Source organism: Mus caroli, chromosome 7 (assembly GCF_900094665.2).
Source record: "Mus caroli chromosome 7, CAROLI_EIJ_v1.1, whole genome shotgun sequence".
NCBI classification, from domain to species: domain Eukaryota; kingdom Metazoa; phylum Chordata; class Mammalia; order Rodentia; family Muridae; genus Mus; species Mus caroli.
This window is the reverse complement of record NC_034576.1, coordinates 119,853,308-119,872,645: the sequence shown is the minus strand read 5'-3', so window position 1 is coordinate 119,872,645 and position 19,338 is coordinate 119,853,308. Positions and strand designations below refer to the sequence as shown.

The 19,338-nt window shown below is 45.7% G+C and overlaps 1 protein-coding gene across 1 annotated transcript in view; it reads right to left on the bottom strand.

Moving 5' to 3' along the window:
• Positions 1–245: 245 nt before the first annotated feature.
• Positions 246–19,338, bottom strand: part of Xylt1 (xylosyltransferase 1) — a 289,090-nt gene continuing 269,997 nt past the window's right edge. Inside the window, exons 10-12 of the mRNA XM_021168481.2 lie at positions 17,615–17,810; positions 11,927–12,260; positions 246–6,530 (exon numbers count right to left, since the gene is read on the bottom strand). Of these exons, the coding sequence (XP_021024140.1) occupies positions 6,208–6,530; positions 11,927–12,260; positions 17,615–17,810 (853 nt within the window). The 3' untranslated portion in view covers positions 246–6,207. The remainder of the gene's footprint in view (positions 6,531–11,926; positions 12,261–17,614; positions 17,811–19,338) is intronic.

The window sequence follows — 19,338 nt, the reverse complement described above, 5'->3', positions numbered from 1 at the left end:
TTATATTCTTTTGCCCTAGCTAGAGGAAACTCTTCCAGAGGGTGCTATAATTATCTTCTGGGGAGATAACAGTAGCCCTTAAGGGAGGTGTGTCCTCATGTCCCAACTCCTGTCTATGGCCTCAGGATCCTTCCAGTTGGTGTCAACTTTCAAGAGTACTCCAGCTGAGATGGCACAGGGTGTGGAAGAGAAGGGAAGGGTATGTGAAGGTGTTGAAATTGCTAAAAAGTAACCATAAAATGAGATTTCATAGAGACATTTTTTTTTATTTTAAAATTCTGCATCTGAAAACACAGTATGGCAGAAAGCGTCTATGTACACCTGTGGTGTTTTTGGTATAATACAGTATTTAATAATCCACTGTTTTCTGCAACAAAAAAAAAGTTGCTTTGTTGGACAGAAACAAATTCCCCTAGACAGAAATACAGCTAAGGCACAATTTTGTTGTTGTTTTCTGCTAAAATCAAAAGACAGGAAAGAGGCAGATATGGGCGGGAACACAGTTGTCTGCGAGAACGGGACTGGTTGGCAAGTATTCAGATGATTAGAACTTTGATTATTGGTCAATTTCAGATAGTTTAATATCTCTTAAAATACTTACTCCTTTAAATAAATAGCAAAATATCTACATCTTTCAGCGTGTGCCATGTGAACTCTCTCTTATTTTTTTTAAACTTTTATTTACAGATTCTTTTTTTTAAAATCAATACATTACAAAATATTTCTGTACAGTTTTATGCATATTATGATCTATAACAAAATAGTTATTTTTAAAAACTATATCACCACATATCTTTGAAAACAAAGAAGGAGGCAGTAATAACTTATCTCCAGGCCTCTAAAAACAAACATCAAGACAAGTGCTACAGATGACATGAGTCTCTCTCTTCTTTCCTTTAAAAGTAAAGATCGATGGATAAAGACAATTACGCTCAATACCAGCGAACTTCCTATGAAAACCCTGGGGTTGTCTTTGGCTTCCATCAGCACTGGAGTGATGGAAGGGGATTCTAGGTGGAGTCTGAAGGACAGAGTGGACCATCCCTTCAAGAACGTGACCTGTCCACTGGGAATACTTAATGCTGTCACTTTCCAGGCAAGAAAGATGAAGCGATACACTGAGAAACACTCCTGATTCATCCTTAAATGAAGTACCTAAAGTCACTGGGTCCCGAGAGAAGGGGAGACTGAAGCTGTAGTGAACATCTGCTGGTGGTGCCAGCCACTGCCACGGCAACATGGAGAGTGCTCAGAACTGCACGAGCAGCCAAGACTTCATTTTGCCCATAGGAAAAAATATGAGAACATTTTTTCTTAAAGATGACATTTAAGTCATTCCTAGTGCGTCTGCAGACTACAGATTGGCAGTCCCTTTGCTCAGGAGGCCGCCACACACCCAGGCTTCAAGATGTTCTCTCTTCTGTGATGGTGGGGGAAATTAGAGGGGGAGGATGCCAGCTTTCCAAAAATAATTTTAAGGCCACATTTCAAAACGGAGAAACCTAAGGCTTTTTAGAGGGGTGGGGATGAAGGTGGGAGGTAGGAGAAAAATACAGAAAGGAGAAGACTGCGCTGTGATGGGGGAGGTGAGATGGGGTGCCTGCTTCCTGGTGATGTCTGCAGGCTGAAGCTGTGAGAATATTCCTAGCCAAGTGAGGGGAGGAGAGAGGCCACTTTCTCCCAGTGTGGGGGCTTGGCAAGAACAGAACCAAAGACAACAGGAGGGACAGACACAGGTGGTGGGTGACAACCCTCCTTGGTCTTAAGAGGTCCTTGTTCATAAGGTTAAAAAAATAACACAAACACACACACACACACACACACACACACACGTAAGTAAAAGGGAAAGAAAGAGGGAGTCAGACTGAGGGAGAGGGACGGAGGGGGAGAGAGGGAGAGAGAGAAAGAGAGGGAGAGAAGAGAGAGGGAGGGATTTGCATAGATTGTACATTCAGCTTCAGCATGGGTAACACCTTCATTCCGCCCCACCCCCAGGTAAACTTCTCAGCAGACATTGAGGTAGTGCCTGGGTTGACCCTTGGGCAAAGTAAGGTAATTGAGGCAGAAGCAAAGAAGACTACTTAAGCTAGCACAGGTCCTTGTGGTTTCTGAAGAACCTTCCAGCACAGTGGCAGCATGCGGACTCTGGAGTGGGACCTAGTACTCCCCAGCCTCATCTTAAGGATGGCACCATTGCCATCTAGGCTTGGTTTGATGGAATGCCAGAAGGTGGAGACCTGGGCAGATTCAAACCTCAGACCCCAGATCACACTCTTTCCTCGTCAGCACAGGCCAGGGAAGTGAATGAGCCAGTCCTCCTGCAGAAGACAGGTTTCCTCAGGAGGGAACTACTAAGCAGAAACCTACAGTCTTAGAGTTTAATGTGAGCTGTTCTTTTTGCACTCTTAACTCTGGCTTTCCATGACTCCTTACCCCTAAATTCTTTCCCTCATTTCAAACCACTTTTCCAGAAAGAGGATTTTGCCTGAGCACAACTAGGAAGCTACTTTTCTGCCCGCATCTTTAAAAAAATAAATAAAATTAAAATAAGAGTAGCCGATATTGAACAACTAGATTTCCTATTAAACAAAACGAACAAAACAATAAACAAACAAACAAAAACAAACAGGAGCTGGATATATTTGGCTTCCCTTACTAGCTTAACGATTCCACTGCAATGAGTTTTGCTTGCTTTCTTGCTATAATGAGCTGGGAGCTGAGCCACAGCTGCCTTTATTAGCAGAGGATTCATGTGTGTGCCAGTAAGACCACACTCCCCACCACTCCCTTTTGTCTTTCACCTGTGGTTCTACCCATCTATGCTTGTGTCCTGGACCTCATTATGCTTTTATGGCCCCTGTGGTAGAGTTTCTCTGGTCTGGCAAGCCTTCTCTGCATGCTCAAGCTAACAAGGTTGACACTGGTTTCAAGCCTATTCTCAATGCTATCAGGAACTGCTGATCCGAACCCTCATGAAATAGGTTGTAAATGGTTTCTTCTTCATACTCTACACTTTGTGGCCATTGATTGCTCTTCTCTGTTATGGAGTGTCTTGGGAGAGAGGTTACAGTTTCAATGCACATCCTCTTATCTATCGGAAAACTAGACAACCAGAAGGGGTTATGCTCTGTAAATACCCAGACTACATCCAAAGTAGCAACAAACCCCTTAGGAGTGTTTGCACATTTGCATGCATGCGTGTGTGTGTGTGTATGTATGTGTGTGTGTATGAGTGCCTGTGTGTGTGTGTGTTTGTGTGGCTGTGTTTATACCCTTTAAACTTAATCTCAGTTTAAAAAGTTAAACCAATAATCAATGAGAAATGAAACCAGGAGGCCCCTGATCTCCACCAGAAAGTCACCTGGGGAACAGAAAAAGAACTTCATTGTTAAAGCCAAGGACATTGGGAGTTGCTTCCCTCCCTCTCAGAGACTTACAGCTTCCTGCACAGCCTGGGAAGTTGGCTTTGGGAGCCATAGTTACCAAATGGCATGGAGAGGTGCCATCTCAAATACTTCTCCCCATAAGGGACCTGGTCAGCGTTAAACCCAGGCTTCTTGCTTCTGCAGGCTGTAGACTTTAAGGTTCCCGGAGATGATGGTTCTGTGTTTTCAAAACTCTTGGGCAGCCACCTCCCAAGGCTGTTGTTTCACCAATAGCCTCCAACAAATATATGGTTTTCAGGCAGGAGAACTCCAAGAAATAAGGAGTTATGCCATTTTCCATAGGAAAACATATTTTCTTAAATTATGCTGAACTTCTTTTAAATTTTCCATTTTTTGTTTTTGTTTGTTTGTTTTTACTAAAAGAAAAATTATTCTCTGGGTCAAAAACCAGAGGAAACAAATATCCTCAAATTACTTGTGGTGAATAAAGAGGGAGAGGAGTGTCTTCAGAGGGAGTAGGCTCTGCCATTTCCAAGTGTGTTCCAGTATGAAAAGTGTCATTGAGTGTCACTGAGTCTAGACAGACCCTGTCTCGGAGTCTGTGGATCCCAGGGACCTTCCAGGACAGAATACACAAATCTTTAAAACAAGAGAGGTCAAGGGGGAACTCAAAGAGGTTCCACAGTCCCAGAGAAGCTTTGACCAAGGCAAAGGCTTGGGGTAATGAGAGAATGGGGCACTGGGCTCACAGTTCCCATGGGTTAGTAAAAGCAATGTAAATCCTGTGGGTTTTTACAGGAAGACACCGAAGGCTCCCCCACCAGCACAGACAGTAGCTACCTCCTGAGCTCTCCTTTGGGTCTGACCCCTATTCCTCCCCCTAAGATCAATCATTCTTAGAAGGAACCTGTCTTCCTCTGCTAGTGATAGCTTGTGCTCATGGTTAAACTGGGTAGATCTATAGTTCTAGACTTGGCACACTTCTCCAGCCCCAAGCCATGAGCCCATCGCATCCTCTTCCATGGGTCAGCAGTCAGGGTAAAGAGAGAACTCAGGCATTGTAACACTTTTGAATATAGAGGGACAGATGAGACCAGCATCCTGGGTAAGCAAAGAGGAGGCTCCAGCCATCCAAATGGGTCTACTTCCTGAGAGTGGGAGCACTGGTTGAAACTGTGCAGGATGGAGGGTGGACACTGAGAGACAGATAGAGAGAGGATGAGGGAGAAAGGCAGGCAGACCAGGGAAAGGGAGGGGTGGGGGAGCCTTTTGTGAATAAAGGCAATTTCAGTTAGTAAGATAACATAATTGACAAGCTGCAAAAACAGCACCTACTAATTAGTCATTGACTAAAACATATAAATAATAAATATCAAGGGTCCCTTCTCTATGCCCGCCATGTTAGATGGGGAAAGGGCTGTGCAGTCGACACATCAAGGTGGACTTCAGTACCTTATCCATGCTGGGAGAGACACGAGAACGGATGAAACCTCCTAGAGAACTCTCATTTGGGAGACTCCAGGAGGAAGGGGGTGCTCTTCCTCAGTGCCCCTTGAATACACATGGCAAGAAGACCCTTGGGTTTCTGGTAACTCAAGCAATATGAATAACACTATTTTCTGAACCGCCTTCCCACTGTTGAAACTTAACTTTCCTTTCCTGTGGTGTGGCCAGACTGAGCCTGTGGGCACCCTGGTGAGGAAGGATATGAAATTAAGGACCCAATCTGAAATGTTTGTTCCTGCGTGGGAGAAGTCTGATCCATGCAGTTTGGTCACAGCCAACAGCACCAAGTGCACAGTTCACAAAGGTTTGGGGCGCCTGACCTCAGAATATAAGGGGTGTTACTGTGCAGCTGTCCAGGTCAGAAGCCTGGGTCCACATGATCCCCTTTGAGATTCAGAGCCCCGGTTCGGCACTGCTCCCTCTTTCAAGTACCAAAGAGGCCACAGTAGCTGTCTCCTAGCCCAGGGGCACGAAGGAGAATTGAAGCTCAGGCTCTGTATGCTTTACCCTGTTCCTGCTACCATTTGTGACAGCCTTGGAAGAGGCTGCTCAGGACAGATGGCAGGTTGGCAGTCACATGTCTGGGGACCTTGGCTGCTTCACATCAAAAGGCTTTCCTGAACCTCTAGTTTTCAGAGAAAACCGCTTACAGAGTGGCAACAGGAACCTTGGAATCCTCCCCTGTCTCTGCCTCCCTGGGAAGGCCGGGAGCAGGGCTTCCAGCAACTCGCTACTTTTAGCACGGGCACAAGGTTTTCCAGCCACAGAAACTAAGAGATAAATGGAAGGGCCGGGATGGCGATCCCACCCTTGGTCAGGGCAGTGCTTGTCAAACTGGCTTAAACAGAGCCCTTGGGTTCAGAAGAGGTACCTTAGAGATGCCCTTGGCAAAGGACTACCTGGAGGGCTGAGTTTTGAGAAGGAACCTCACACAACCTCAGCTTCAACCAGAGCAGCCTGGACTTCATCTTGGTCTTGCACTTCCACCCCCGACTATGCCGAGTAAACAAAGTTCTGCCGCTCAAAATAAAAGTTTAAAACTCACTTGTAGGGGTGCAGGCCATCGGGGAGGGAGAACAGGAGCCTGCAGGACTGAGCGACAACTGGTAGAGGGAGACCACTGTAGCCTCGGGACTGGGTCACCTAGCCCAGAGACCAGCTTCACAAATACAGGCTGACTTCTCTCTGGCCTCCAAACCCTCTCTCTCTCCAGTGTCCTACAGTCAGCTGAGGTCCTTATACAAAAGGAATTCCCCCTCCCTCATATAAGATCAGAGGCCAGGGTTGAGGCTGCATCGGTCCCCTGTGGCCAGTGCTACCTGAGCCGGCCGTCAGGTTTGACTGCACCCAGCTCTGACTTGGGATCAGGGCTGAAGGAACTCCAGGCTGTTTGGCTGCAGGTCTGCATGACTGGGCAGGCAGTGGGGCCTGTGGTGCAGATGTCCATAGCAGTCCAAGTCCCACCCACCAGCGAGTCCAGCCAGGCTTCTAGTGCTGTCCCGGTGAAGGCTGCATTCTTCCGGGCCTGTTCGACTTGGGCAGGATTGATGTGCAGGCTGAGGACTGGGTTCAGGCTCTGGAAACTCTGCTCCATGTAGGCACTGCGAGGTGGCCCATTGTGCAGCTTCAAAGCCTCCTCTGAAAGTCAAAGGGAACACTGATGTGTTTAGAAGAGTCGCCAACCAGGCATCTACTTACTGTGAACCAGAGCAGTGGTGCACACTGGGCATCAGCTCACTGAATTCACGTGACGGTCTCATGTGTGCAAGGCATGGCACACTTACTTACTGACACATACTTATGGATCATCTTCAGTGGTCCAGACATTTATTGATTCATCAAGACATTCTTTAAAGATGTATGTATTCTTCTTAAGTGTTTTCTTTATCTCTGTGTGTATGTTTGTGTGTGTGCAATTGTGAATATGTGCATGTGTGTGAAGGTCTCCGTCCACCATGTAGGTGCTAGGGCAAATGCCTTTACCCACTGAGTCATCTTAATACTTTATACCTTATTATTATTATTGAGACAGGCCTTTTACTGAACCTGCAGCTCATCTGTCTAGTTAGGCTGTTGGTGATGAGCTCCAGGGATCTGCACGCTCAGTGCCCAGCACTGGGGTCACAGGTGCGTGTCCACACCTGGCTTTTTATGTGGATGCTCAGGTTGCACACTCAGGTCCCTGTGCTTGATGATCAGTGAGTTACAGACTCCGGTACCTCCCCAGTCCCTCAAAACTTAATTTTTAGTATCTACTTTCTACTAAACCTCTCTGATCTTAAAGGCAAGCAGTGATTTATTTCTTGGACACAGATGTGCTAAACAAAGCAACAAAGCTTCTGCTCTAGATGGTGGGATGAAGCAGAGTCAGAGAGGTGGCGCTGCAGTGGTGTTCAAAATACATCAGTTTCAGAGTGGAGAGAGATGGACAAAGAAAAGGAAAGAGACAGTTGGGAAATGAAGGTCATTGCAAACAGGGATAAGGGCGATGAAGGGGTTAAACAGGGGCCTGAGCCCAGCACTGGATAAGCCTTTAGCCCAAGCTAGCCCATCCTCTGATTTTTACCAAGTTTCATAGGAGCCCAGTTATGCCTGCTTGCTGATGTATTCTCCGTGGCTGCTCTGACACTCTAGTGGATGTCTGTAGTGGAGACATAGGTAACACTTTTTCCTGAAAAACTGAAAATATTCACTACTTATCATTTATGGGAAGTATTTGCTCTGCTCTGGTGTGGAGAGCAGTCTAGGGTGGGCAGGGAAGACTTTCCTGAGGAGGCGTCATTGGAATGAAGTGTTGATTGACGTGTATTAGGCCAGAGAGGAGAATTCCAGGTAGAGGGAACAGAAACGTGAAACCTCATTACCAAATCACACAAGTAGGGACGTTGGAGCCAGAACATGAATCCAAGGCCACAGAGCCTGCAGAGTGGCTCAGTTCTGGGCTGCCAAGGGACTGCTGTGACCTTGGGAAGCTGCAGGTTCCTGCTTCCTGGCAGCCTGGTCCCAAGCATAGCATGTGAACTCAGCACTACAAAGTGGCCCCTGCAAGCCTGCTATGGGCCAGAGTGGGTTGGGCCACCCTCCTAACGGCTCTGTCTGCTTGATCATGTCATGGTCGCCAGCCTTTCTGCCTGTGGGAGCTAGTTGGGCCAACTGGTCTCAGTACCCAAGTCCCACATACGTGGTGTGTGACTTCTGACTTGTGCCCCAGTTTTCTCTGATGGCCCCTCTCATCTTACCAGTGAGCCCTCACCCCCATGCTGTGCCTCCTGTGTGACTCTGCGGGTGATGCAGTAACTCCTAATGCTTTGCCTATGGTGCTGAAGCTAAGTTCTCCACTATTATTGTTGGGTTTTATTAGCTCATTATCCTCTAATTCAAAAAAACATAAACAAACAACAAACCAACCAAACAAACCTATTGGGTTGGTTTTTCTCTTGTTCATTTTCTAGGTGAGGAAACAGATGCTATAGTCAGTTCAATCCCAAGTGACTCCAAAGCCATGCTGTCCACCATGATGCTCTATGCAGATTCAATAATAAGCTCACAGCTAAAGTGGAGTTGCTATCTTTCCATCTTGGTACCAGCATTCTAAAACCTTGTTGTCCCCATATGGAAAATGTAGGCACTCAACCTGGCACCAGTTAGTTAGAGCTACAGGAAGCTGGCTACAAGTTCACATAGTTTGTAATCAAATCAAGGGACACACAAGAGGACAGTTGAGTTTCCTTGGGGCTAAAGGGAGGAACGTGGATATTGTAAGCATTTGGGGGTGAAGGAGACAAACAAGGTGTATCCTATTTGAAAAGGATCTGATTCTTGGTCAAATGAAATTTCAACAAGTCAGGTTTTGACCCTAGGCACGATACTGGAAGACAGGGTTGGTAGCACCAACACTATGTGCCAGGAGAAAGGGGTCTTCTGTCTTTGCTGCATGTCCTAATTGCTCTATGAGTCTCTTTGTGCTTCTACTCTGCAGAGGTAGGAGGAGGTGAATGAGAGATTCCCAGGCTGACAAACGGTGGGGCAATTCAAAACAAGAGAAACAGCTAACAGACATTGAAATATTGGGAGCAAAATACTGTGGCTGATACAGAAAAAAAAGAGCCATAGCACTTTATGAGAAAAGAGGTTAATGTGGGAAATGGCACCACGGCATCAGCTCGGATGCTTGCCTCCATAATTAAATTTTCCTCAATTCCACCTCATCAGATTTCTTAGATTACCAGGGACGCATCAATAGTAAATTACTCAAGATGAATCATTTCACAAATTGCATTACTCCCACCTCAGTGTTCCTTGTCTCATTAACAAATACAATTACTGCCAACAGGGGACCTGCTTCCCTAGAGTATTTCTGACCCCAGGTCTTTCTGGGGATGCTGGGAGCAGCTCCCACCTCCTTGGAAATCACAGAAGAAAATATTGGAGAGATCACGACCACCAGCAGGATCCTGCACTCCTTTCGTGGGGTGGGTGGATTTAGAGCATCCTTTGTGCTGTCCCAGAGCTGTACCTGACACAGCGAGGATGTGTCCAATCCCTCTTCTTCACACTTGCCTTTTAGGTCTTTAAGGATGTGAAAGGATGCCCGTGAAGGGATACTTGAAGACACTAAGTAGGTGGGCTGTGTCTTGGCTAATTCTGGAGCAGAGGCCCAGACTTTAAGAAGACACCAGATGTCTAGGTATTTGCTTGTTCAGCACAAAGACTGAGCAGAAGCTGCCAGGATTCAAGCCAAGACCTTTTTTTCCAGGACTGTAGGCACCCATCCCACATCTGTGCCACATCTGTGCCTTCCTGGGCTGTGTTATCAGTATGGCACTTGGTATCTGCCAAGTGGGAATGCTTCCCGCTTAGCAGGACTGTCATGTGTATCTAGCTCCTGGGCTTGTGTTGTGTAACATGCAGACGGACATTCCAGATACTCTCTGTAACTCAGGGCAGTTCCTGGGGAAAACTGTGCATGCTGGTCGGGTCTACGTAGCTTTTCTCGTCATCATCTCTTAAGCAACGTACCATAGCTGTGTGTATGCATTCATATTGTATTAGGCATCATGAGCCATTTAGAAATGATTTACAGTGAAAGGGAGAATGGCATAGGTTATATGCAAATGCCATGCTCTTAAGGAACTAATACATCTGCAGTTTTTATAATCAAGAAAGACTCTGGAACCAATTCTCCATAGGCACCAAGGGGTGGTTGTACTAGGAAACTCAGGAATCCTGTTTCTGTGAGTCTGTCTGGGAGTGGGAACATACAGTTTTATTTTCCAGAATCTTCCTTTTAGCGCTTTCTGCAACAAAGCCATCATCAAACAACAGAAGGTACTGTGTCCAGAAAGGAACAGCCTGTGGTTTAAATGATGGGATTTCTCTAGCTGGCAGCTTCCATGCACCGACTTAGAAGGCTACAAAAGCCTGCTTGGTACAGAATGTACCACGGCATCCTAAGTCTGGTTCTGTGCTTAGGACACAGGCTTGTGCTTATGGTTTAACAGTGTCCAGGGTGTTAGAAAGAAGTGCTCAGGCAGGCTGGCCGAAGTGGTAAGCCCTGAAGGGCAAGAATTTAGCCAAAAGAGATGTTATTGACAAATGAAAGTCTATGAAAAAGTAGAAACCCAAGTGCAAATCTGGAATAAACACAAGGTAGCCATTAGGGGCTCGGTCTCTGTCTCTCTGGACTCTGCTCACAGGAAGCAAAAGCCAGCAGCCTCCTTCATTCTCTTAGCTTCCCCCTCCCATGTGGATCCCGAAATAATTAAGATATTGTTGACTTTTTCCTGGTTTTGAACCTTAAATGAAGTAATTCTAAGCATGGCTTATTCTGTGATCAGTTTTCTTCATCCAGCATGTTTTCCAGCTGCATGGCACTAATCTTGACTGCTGTCTCTACGACACAGGACTCGGGATGCGACCGTGCACACCGACCACACACTGTGCTTTTGAGTGGGCAACTTGTAGCTTGTTTGTGGTTTTGTGTGCTATGAACAATTCTGCTACAATTCCTGCCTCTGTCTCTTCCACAGGCCTACTCCTGAATGTGGGATTTCTGTGGTAGGTTGTGTGTATGCACTATGAGGAGAAGGGCGTCATCTGTCCCACAAACGCAGCCTATATACTCAGCTCTCAGGAGCCTTGGATAGATGTCCATGCATCTCTGACCTGCCCTGTGGCACTGACTGACCGTCACAGGCACACATTTATTTCCCATTCTGGAACCTCTTTTTGCTTGTAATTTTCATTATTGCCTCTCATTATTAATGAGGGTGAGGTTTTTTGTTGTTATTTTTGTTTTAAATTATACATATGTGGGGGATTCATTTTTTCCTCTTTATTTTGTTCTCATTTTTTTCTTCCTTATTTCTCTCTCTGTTATAGCTGCCAGTGGCACTCATCGTCTTCAGGGGCTAAATGGTTTTGATTTCTGAGACAGCATTTCTGAGTCAGTCCTGACTGTTGGGGTCTGCCACTAAAGCCCCAAAGCAGACATAGGTACTGTGTCCACAAGTGCCCATGGCCATGTTCTCTGTAAGATTTTTTTTTAAATAAAGACCAGAAATGCCCATAGTTAACTGGGGCTCATAGTTTGCCAAACTCTTATTTATGGGATTATTTTTTTAGTATATTTTGGGGAGCAAACATCTTCCACCAGTGTACGGTTTGTCCTTTTTACTTAGGGTATCACATATTCTACGAGCAGAATTGCATCAGTAATTATCATTTTCCAAACAGCCAAGAAGCCATGTTAAAACTCAGTGTGTGTCTAGGATTAGTACCCAGCTTGTCTTAAATATGAACAGAGCCTTGTGGCAGTCCAGTGGGCCAGCAGCTGATAAACACCCACACAGATGGCACTGCCTCTGTGTACAAGGAGGAAGTGAGCCAGCTCTATAGGGTAAACAAGTAGGGAAAAAACCCAATTGGGGAAGCTTTGCTCTCTGCAAGGCAGCCTCATGTGTCATGTTGGGCATGGGGTCCCAGGGTTCCATGGGATGGACCCTCTCCTCCTCAGGGACCCTGAGAGCACTCACCTGGTTTGATGGGCTGCTTGTTGGAGAAGGTCAAAGGTGCCACAAGGAATTTGGTCTCTGCCACTGGCACCCAGTGATGGAGAATCTTCACTGTCCAGACCCCAGGCCTCAGAGGCAGATTCAAAGGGGGTTTGTAGTGTGTGAATTCCGCAGTGGACTCAATCAGGATATCATAGGTGGCTGCGATGACGTTGACAGGATCCACCCAAATAACAGTCACGGTCACATTGGGTCCCTTTCCCCATTTCTGCATCCCCACCGGCTCATCCATGGGCCCCAAAAGACCACCAAAGTTCCGGAACAGCCTCTCCTTGGCATCCCAATCAGTGCCAACCTGAAACAAGAGAATACATCTTCAAACCAGAGTCTTAGGAAAGTCCAGGATCTGGTGTGGGCGGTTGCGCATACCCATTTCTCCCATGAGGAGACTGAGGCTCCAAGTCACCTAGGACTCATGTTACACAGATGGTAAACAGAAGACATGGAACTCTTGACCAGACTGGGACTCCCACTCAAAAATTTCCACTAAACCAGCACCCCCCTGTGCCAAAGCCATGCTGTGTGCTTTGACTCAAAACCCCCAAACTCTTGCATTGAATGCAAGTATGAATGGACATCACCCTATACGCCATTCCAAGCAATGCTCAGTGAGACTGGGTTTTTCTTGGGTCTCTAATTTTACAAATAGCACTCTAAATTTGGTGTGTTCCTTCTGAATAAGGATGGAGCCCTGGCTTTGGAGCAACCTATTGGAAGCTTGGAAACAGAGCCCAGCAACCCGTACCACTGCAGCATAGGGATCCAACTTTGTCTTCTTTAAAGCATTCTGCTCTGGACTGCAGTGATGCAGCACATCCCACATCCTCTATTCCCTCACACCAGCTGGGTAGCTGGGTGACAAGTCCCTTGGCTTTCCTCCTTCCACTTTGGCACCTTTAAGCTACTATGCATTTGGGAATCTGGAGTGGTCACATTGTGCCTCACTTCTCAGGGCTTCTTACTGTTCCTGGGTCTAAGCCAACCCCTCACTATGGTCCTCAGGCTTTTCCTCACTCCACCCCCACCTACCTATCCCACTCTGTATGCTCCTTCCTTCAGCCATTCTAACTAAGCCACACCCTCCCTGTCCTGAACCATGCTCCCTGCCTGGAATGCCCTACCTTCTCATACTTTCGCATAGCCAGCCCTTATCTGAAAGGTCTCCTTAGGGCGATTTGAAACTTCAATATTTCCCTTCCCATCACCATAATGTAGGCCCTGTGAGAAGAGCCTGCTATGTGTTCATCACAACTCTTACATGGTTCCCACAAGAGAAATGAGCACATAGTAGGTGTTCAGGCAATGTTTTCTCAATAAGTAAGTGAATTGCTTGACAAAAAGTGAATTAGCCACATAGAACCTTGGTACCCAGCTGTGCTAAGATGAGGGGGGTCTTCTTAGTAAAACGAAGAGGGGGATGGATGCTCTCCAAGAGGGGTGACTTACTGAAGTCATGCACATAAGCATGCCAGGGGGGGGGGCAGATACTGAACACAACAAAAAGCTGGTGCTGTGTGTGTGAGTGTGCATGCAGGTTGAGGTGATAGTGTGGCTGCACAACTCTTCGAAGCCTCTGTATATGCACAGCAAATGGTAGCTGGTTTTCTTTCTCCAAGTACTTGTTTGGAATTACCATGCAGATGCTTTACCTAGGACACACAGTTCCACAGTCAACACTGAAGAGCCAGGCATGAGGTGAAGCGTCAGCTGTACCTGCCTGCTCATGTGATAGTCTCATCTGGGAAGGGGAGAACTTTGCCACTCTTCTCACTGTGCAGATGAAACTGATGCTCAGAGTCAGTAACTAGCTGTGGGAGTCCAGGAACTCTATTAATAGCAGTCAAATATTGTCTGTCTGTCTGTCTGTCCATCCATCTATTTATCCATCTCCTGTCAATATGCACTACCTATCAGTTATTCATTTCACAGTATCTATTTCTCATGAAACAATCTCTCATGTATATACTATCTGTGTATCATCAACCAGAAAATCCATCCATCCATCCATCATCCATCCATCCATCCACCCCTCCATTGTGTCTAAGTATCTGTGTACTACTCTATCATTGGTCATTCTGTTTGTCTGTGTATCTATCCATCCATCCGTCTACCTAGCTAGCTAGCTCGAAGTTGAACACACAATGATCAGGGTTGAGCAGAAGGGCTTCTCAGGATATCCACACCCTGGTCACCTGCCCTTGTAACATTACTAACAGAAAGGAAGAATGGCTACAAAGCCACGCTGAGGTCATACAGAATGAATTCATAACTGATCAGGGAACTCTGTAGAGCATTGTTCTTGTGTTTCCTAAAGGAATGGAGGTGGGCAGTCACGTTGAAATTGTATTCTCAAACAAAGTGACTTGAGCTGGAGAGTGTAAATTATCTTGTAAAAACTAGGGTCTTCTTTTAAACTGAGGGGCATGAAGAGTGTCCCCTGGTCCCTACCCAAAGCATGGGGAGAGGCGATCACCCTCATATAGTCTCCTTACTGTCACATGTCATGTCTGTTATCTTTCACTTGCCCTTAGTGTGGGAGCCTGCAATCATTTATTGCACAATGGGTTATTACAGAAGCTTAAATAAATGTTCAAGTTCAAGCATACCATACTGTTTCCCAGGCCCTAACCCTGTCATCTTCAACCATGATCTCCTCTAGTCTCCAGCTTATTTACCGTGACCTTCACACTGGCCTTGGTCATTGTCTCATTCACCACGTCCAGTCAAAATGGCCCTGCTTCTCCTTTAGCATGCCAAGCTCCTTCCAAGAATCTCATGGCATCTGTCAATGCTCTGTCTTCCACTCAGAATGTTCTAGATCTTCCCATGGGTGATATGGTCCTTTTTTTAAAAACAAGTTTCAGCTTGAAACTGAGCTCTTTTAAGAAGTCTTTAAGAAGAGGAGGAGGGGGGAAGAAGAAGAAGAAGAAGGAGAAGGAGAAGGAGAAGGGACCATCTGATCACCAGCCTAAGCAAGCACAGGAATGAATTTCATTTTTTTCTGCAGTATTTGTCATTAGCTGAACTAGTTTTCTTCACTCATTACTTGTCTGCCTGTCCCAGCAGAATTTAGTCCTATCCTAAGTTCAAGTTCAAGTTCAAGTTCAAGTATGCCTTGTCTGGTTCACTACTGTCTCTCATGAATCTAGCATATTGTGGGTCCTTGGTGAGCATCCCTTTCTCCAATCAATGTCATGGGCTATCTATCATGCTAGAGAAATCTAAGTTGACCATCCATTACTATGTAAGATTCTGAGACCATGCTAATATCAAGTGTATCCTTAACAGTTTGTAAGTGGCCCTGTGAGTCTTTCCTCCTCCTCTGTACCTTTGTCATTAACTAAGCATGTCTAGAAAAGTTCTGTGTACAAGGTTAAGGCCCCTGCTTCCTGAATCTGCATTGCTGATGGAGATCTTGGTTGTCCTCTCACAAGGACTGCAGGACCCATAGTGAAAATACTCACAAATTACTAACCATGCTGTGGCCAACATCTCTTGTCACTGCCAGAGGTACCCAGTGACCTACCAGCAGGCTGATAAACAGGGAAAGGCCAGACACAAGGCATTCATCTCTTTAATGGGACATTAATGTCTTCAATGGGCTGCTTGGGCCCCTAGAACAGAATCCAACTGGAGCAGCATCTAATTGCCCTGCTGACTCTTGTAATTTATGGAGCTGGCTGCCATAGCAGCTCAGAGCCAGTCAATCCCCATGGAACCTTTTTTTAAAAAAACAGGAGTTTACAAGATTCTCACCCATGTTTGTTTGACAGGGGAAATCTATTCAGTCATGGGGCAGAACAGAAAGACAGGCCTACAGGGAGTGGAGAAGGACCAGCAAGGACATGTGGGAAGGTGCATTGCCTCTCTTCAAACTCCTAGACCCTCAGGTTCCTGCATATCAAGTCACTCTTCATCCTTGACCTGGCACTCAAACTCATTTGTCACGATGCCCAAGCTCAATCACACCTCCTCTTCCTTCCAGCATTTCCCAGCCCCAGGGGCAGTCACATTTATTCAACAGTATTCACCATCCATTAATGGCATGGCTCTTTTACTAATGATAGTGTGCAGAGGATGCAGCAGTGAGTGATAGTAGGGGTCCAGTATATAAGCTAGACATGTTCATAAATCATCAAGATAACATTATAAGGTAAATTCTAAAAGAGACAATTAAGGAAGTAGCAAGTGTATAATCTTGCTACTGAGACACAGGGCAGGGGAGGGGGTTAGCCAGGGAAAGTGTCTTTGAAAATGGCTCTTGGATTTAGATCAGAATGACTAAAAAACAAAAGGTTGCAAAATATAGAACAACCTGTGAAAAAACACTCTAGGTATAGGGACATGACAAACTTCAGTCAAGAATAAGGACATCGTGTTTGACAATGATACAGGAACCGTGAGCAAGAAATAGCATGGTATTGGACAAGGCTAGAAAGGCAAACAGTAACCAGGTCATGTGGGCTCTTCTGGACCTGTAGGCAGGGATGATGTGACAAGGATGTAGCAGGAAGCTTTCTCCCAAACCAAAAACATTTCTAAAAGCTGATGTTATTGTGAATAGAGGGAACAACATTCTATGAATCCATACATCCCATGCTAGCCCACTCATCCATCTCTGCACACTTCTGTCTACTTATCTACCCATCTGTCTATCCACCCATCCATTATCCAACCAAACTTCTGTATATCTTTTCATACATCTACCTATTATTCTACATGTCATATCCATCCACCCATCCATCCATCCATCCATCCTTCCATCCATCTGTCATCAATCCATCCATCATCAATCCATCTTGTTGCTTACATGCATATCCATTTACATGTCTATCCATTTGTCATCCATTGGTTCATCTATGCATCTGTATGTCCATCCATCTACTCATCTCCATCATTATCCATCCCACTGTCTACATTTCCATCCTTAATCTGTCTATCCATCTGTCATCCATAAGTCCATATGTCCATTAACACACCCACCTCTACTCCCATGCCTCCATCCATTGGTTCAACAGTTCATCTAATTAACAACCAGCTCCATCATCCCATCTTTCTATTCATTCATTTACATGGCCACCAGCCCACCTACTCCTAAAGGATAGGAGCTAGTGCTTGTGTTAGGAACAAGGGGAAAATAACAGCACAAAACAGGGCATGGTATTTGTGGCCAGTGAGACGTGGAATCAATTCTGTGGGTTTTTTTTTATGGCTTACCAATTACTTAGAAAATAATTGAACGTCTGTAAGTCTCACTTAACCAATCCATAAAATGGTACTAATGCCCTGACTTTATGAAGAAGCTATCTTGTTCCTGGTTCATTACTATAACAGGCTTAGAAGAAATCAATGGTTGAGAAGCAAAATTAAGAGAAGAAATTTTACCCAAAAACAATAGACCATGCTTCTAAGCTGATTCTGTTCAAAGATGTTGACACTTCATCACATCTCTGTTTGTGTTGTTCATGATGCTGGTTACAGTTTATGGGGCTGGAAAACTGTCTCCAAGGAACAGACTATGCTCATCTTTAAGGCTCTGCAGACATCCTCCTCCTCCATTTCCAGCCCTAAGTGTCAGATGAAGCACGGATCCTGGCAAGAGAGCTAGCTGCAAGAGACAATTATGACGGACACTGCTTGGCCTCTTACCTCAGAAAATTGAAGCCTCCCAAAGTCACTGGGGGGACTTGCGACCTTGAAGACTTTCTTTGGCATCATCCATGTCTCCAGTGTCTCCAGTTTGCTCACAGCAAGGTTGGTCACATGGTGCTTGATCAGAAAGCCCTGGAAGCGGTCAGCAAGGAAGTAGAGATGGACAGAAGCTGGGTGGCCCATTGGGTAGTACCTGAGAACAGGGGACCAGGCTGTGAGATGTGTAGTGTTACCATGAGGCTCCACACTCCACAGTGGTCTAGAGCAGCACCCATTTAGCCTATCATAATCTGTATCAGTCTGAAAGCTGCTATCCATGAACCTAGGGTCTTAACGGCTGCAAATTGTTACTTTTTAAAAACAAGAGTGGTAAATGTAAAACATGGTGACTATAGGAAAGTACAACAAAGAAAAGAAAGCTCTGCTTTTGATGCCTCTCCCCATAGATGATAACACCAATTCACAGATAGCTACGGAGTCCTCTGGTGCTGGGTACCAGAGAGTGAAATAATGTCTGGACACTTCTGGTGCCTTTTCCTGTAGCTTCATTTTCTATGCACGTAATTGCATGCATGTTACCTAGTGGGCTGGCTAACACTGTGTGTGCAGGTTCATGTGCTGCATGTGGAGGATAACTGTAACCACAGATGTCATTCCTTAGGTATCTTCCACCTTGCTTTTAGAGGCAGGTTCTATCACTCACCTGCAGTTTGTCCAGTGGGCTAGACTAGCTGACCAGCGAGCCTGAGGAGCCTGCCTCTTTCTACCTCCCTAGTGCTGGGATAACAAAGCACCTGCCACCATGCCTAGCTTTTTAAATGTGGGTCCTAGGGTACATGTTCTCATGCTCATGTGGCAGGTACTTTACTGACAGAACCGTCTCCACAGCCCCATGTATATTGTGTAGCTGGAATTGTAGCATATATGCTAGGCTCTTGCTCCACTGGACTTCCTGCACACTCTCACATGTCTCTGAAAATAAGAAATTGTGTGTGTCTGTGCAGATGAGAGTGTGTCATTCTATTTTATAGAACCAGCGATCTATTGATGGGTAATAATATTGTAACGTATCTTTTATTCTTTTGGAATTCATGTTCATTCACACACATACCCACACACATACACCTAAAAAACTCTTTAAATCTGGTACCTAAGATTAACAGGAATACTGATTTATCTTCTTGCTGTTCTCTTCCTCAAATAGGTGTCGATGAACCCACATTGTTTTTTTCTTTTTCTAAACATTACTGCCAACACACACGTGCAAACACCCAGCCTCCCATACAAAGCTTGTTTTACGTTGTATGCCTCTGGTCCGCACAGGTTGGCTGGCTGGGTAGGGCCCGAAAACAGCACAGAAGAGGAGGAAGTGGGGAGCAGAAGGCAGAAGGGAAGAGGGAGCCACAGAGGCCAGCAACTCTCCACTTGCAAAATAAAAAGCTGTTGCTTCTGCAGTGTGTAAATTGCACGGCACTAAGAGGCTGCAGCAGCTCCCTAATAACAGCGTTCCACAAATCACTGTCCCCTCTCTGCTAACTGCAGGCTTCCCTCTGCTTCCGATCTGGAGTTTTAAGTCTTTATGTCCAATTAGAATGGCTGGGGAGACCTCCTTCCCGTGTTGACGAGCCTCTCGAAATCACTGCCTTGTTACCGGGATGCCTCTGGGGCTCTGCAGAAAGAGCCTGCATTGCCTTCAGATGGCTGGGTCTTCACTGCCCATG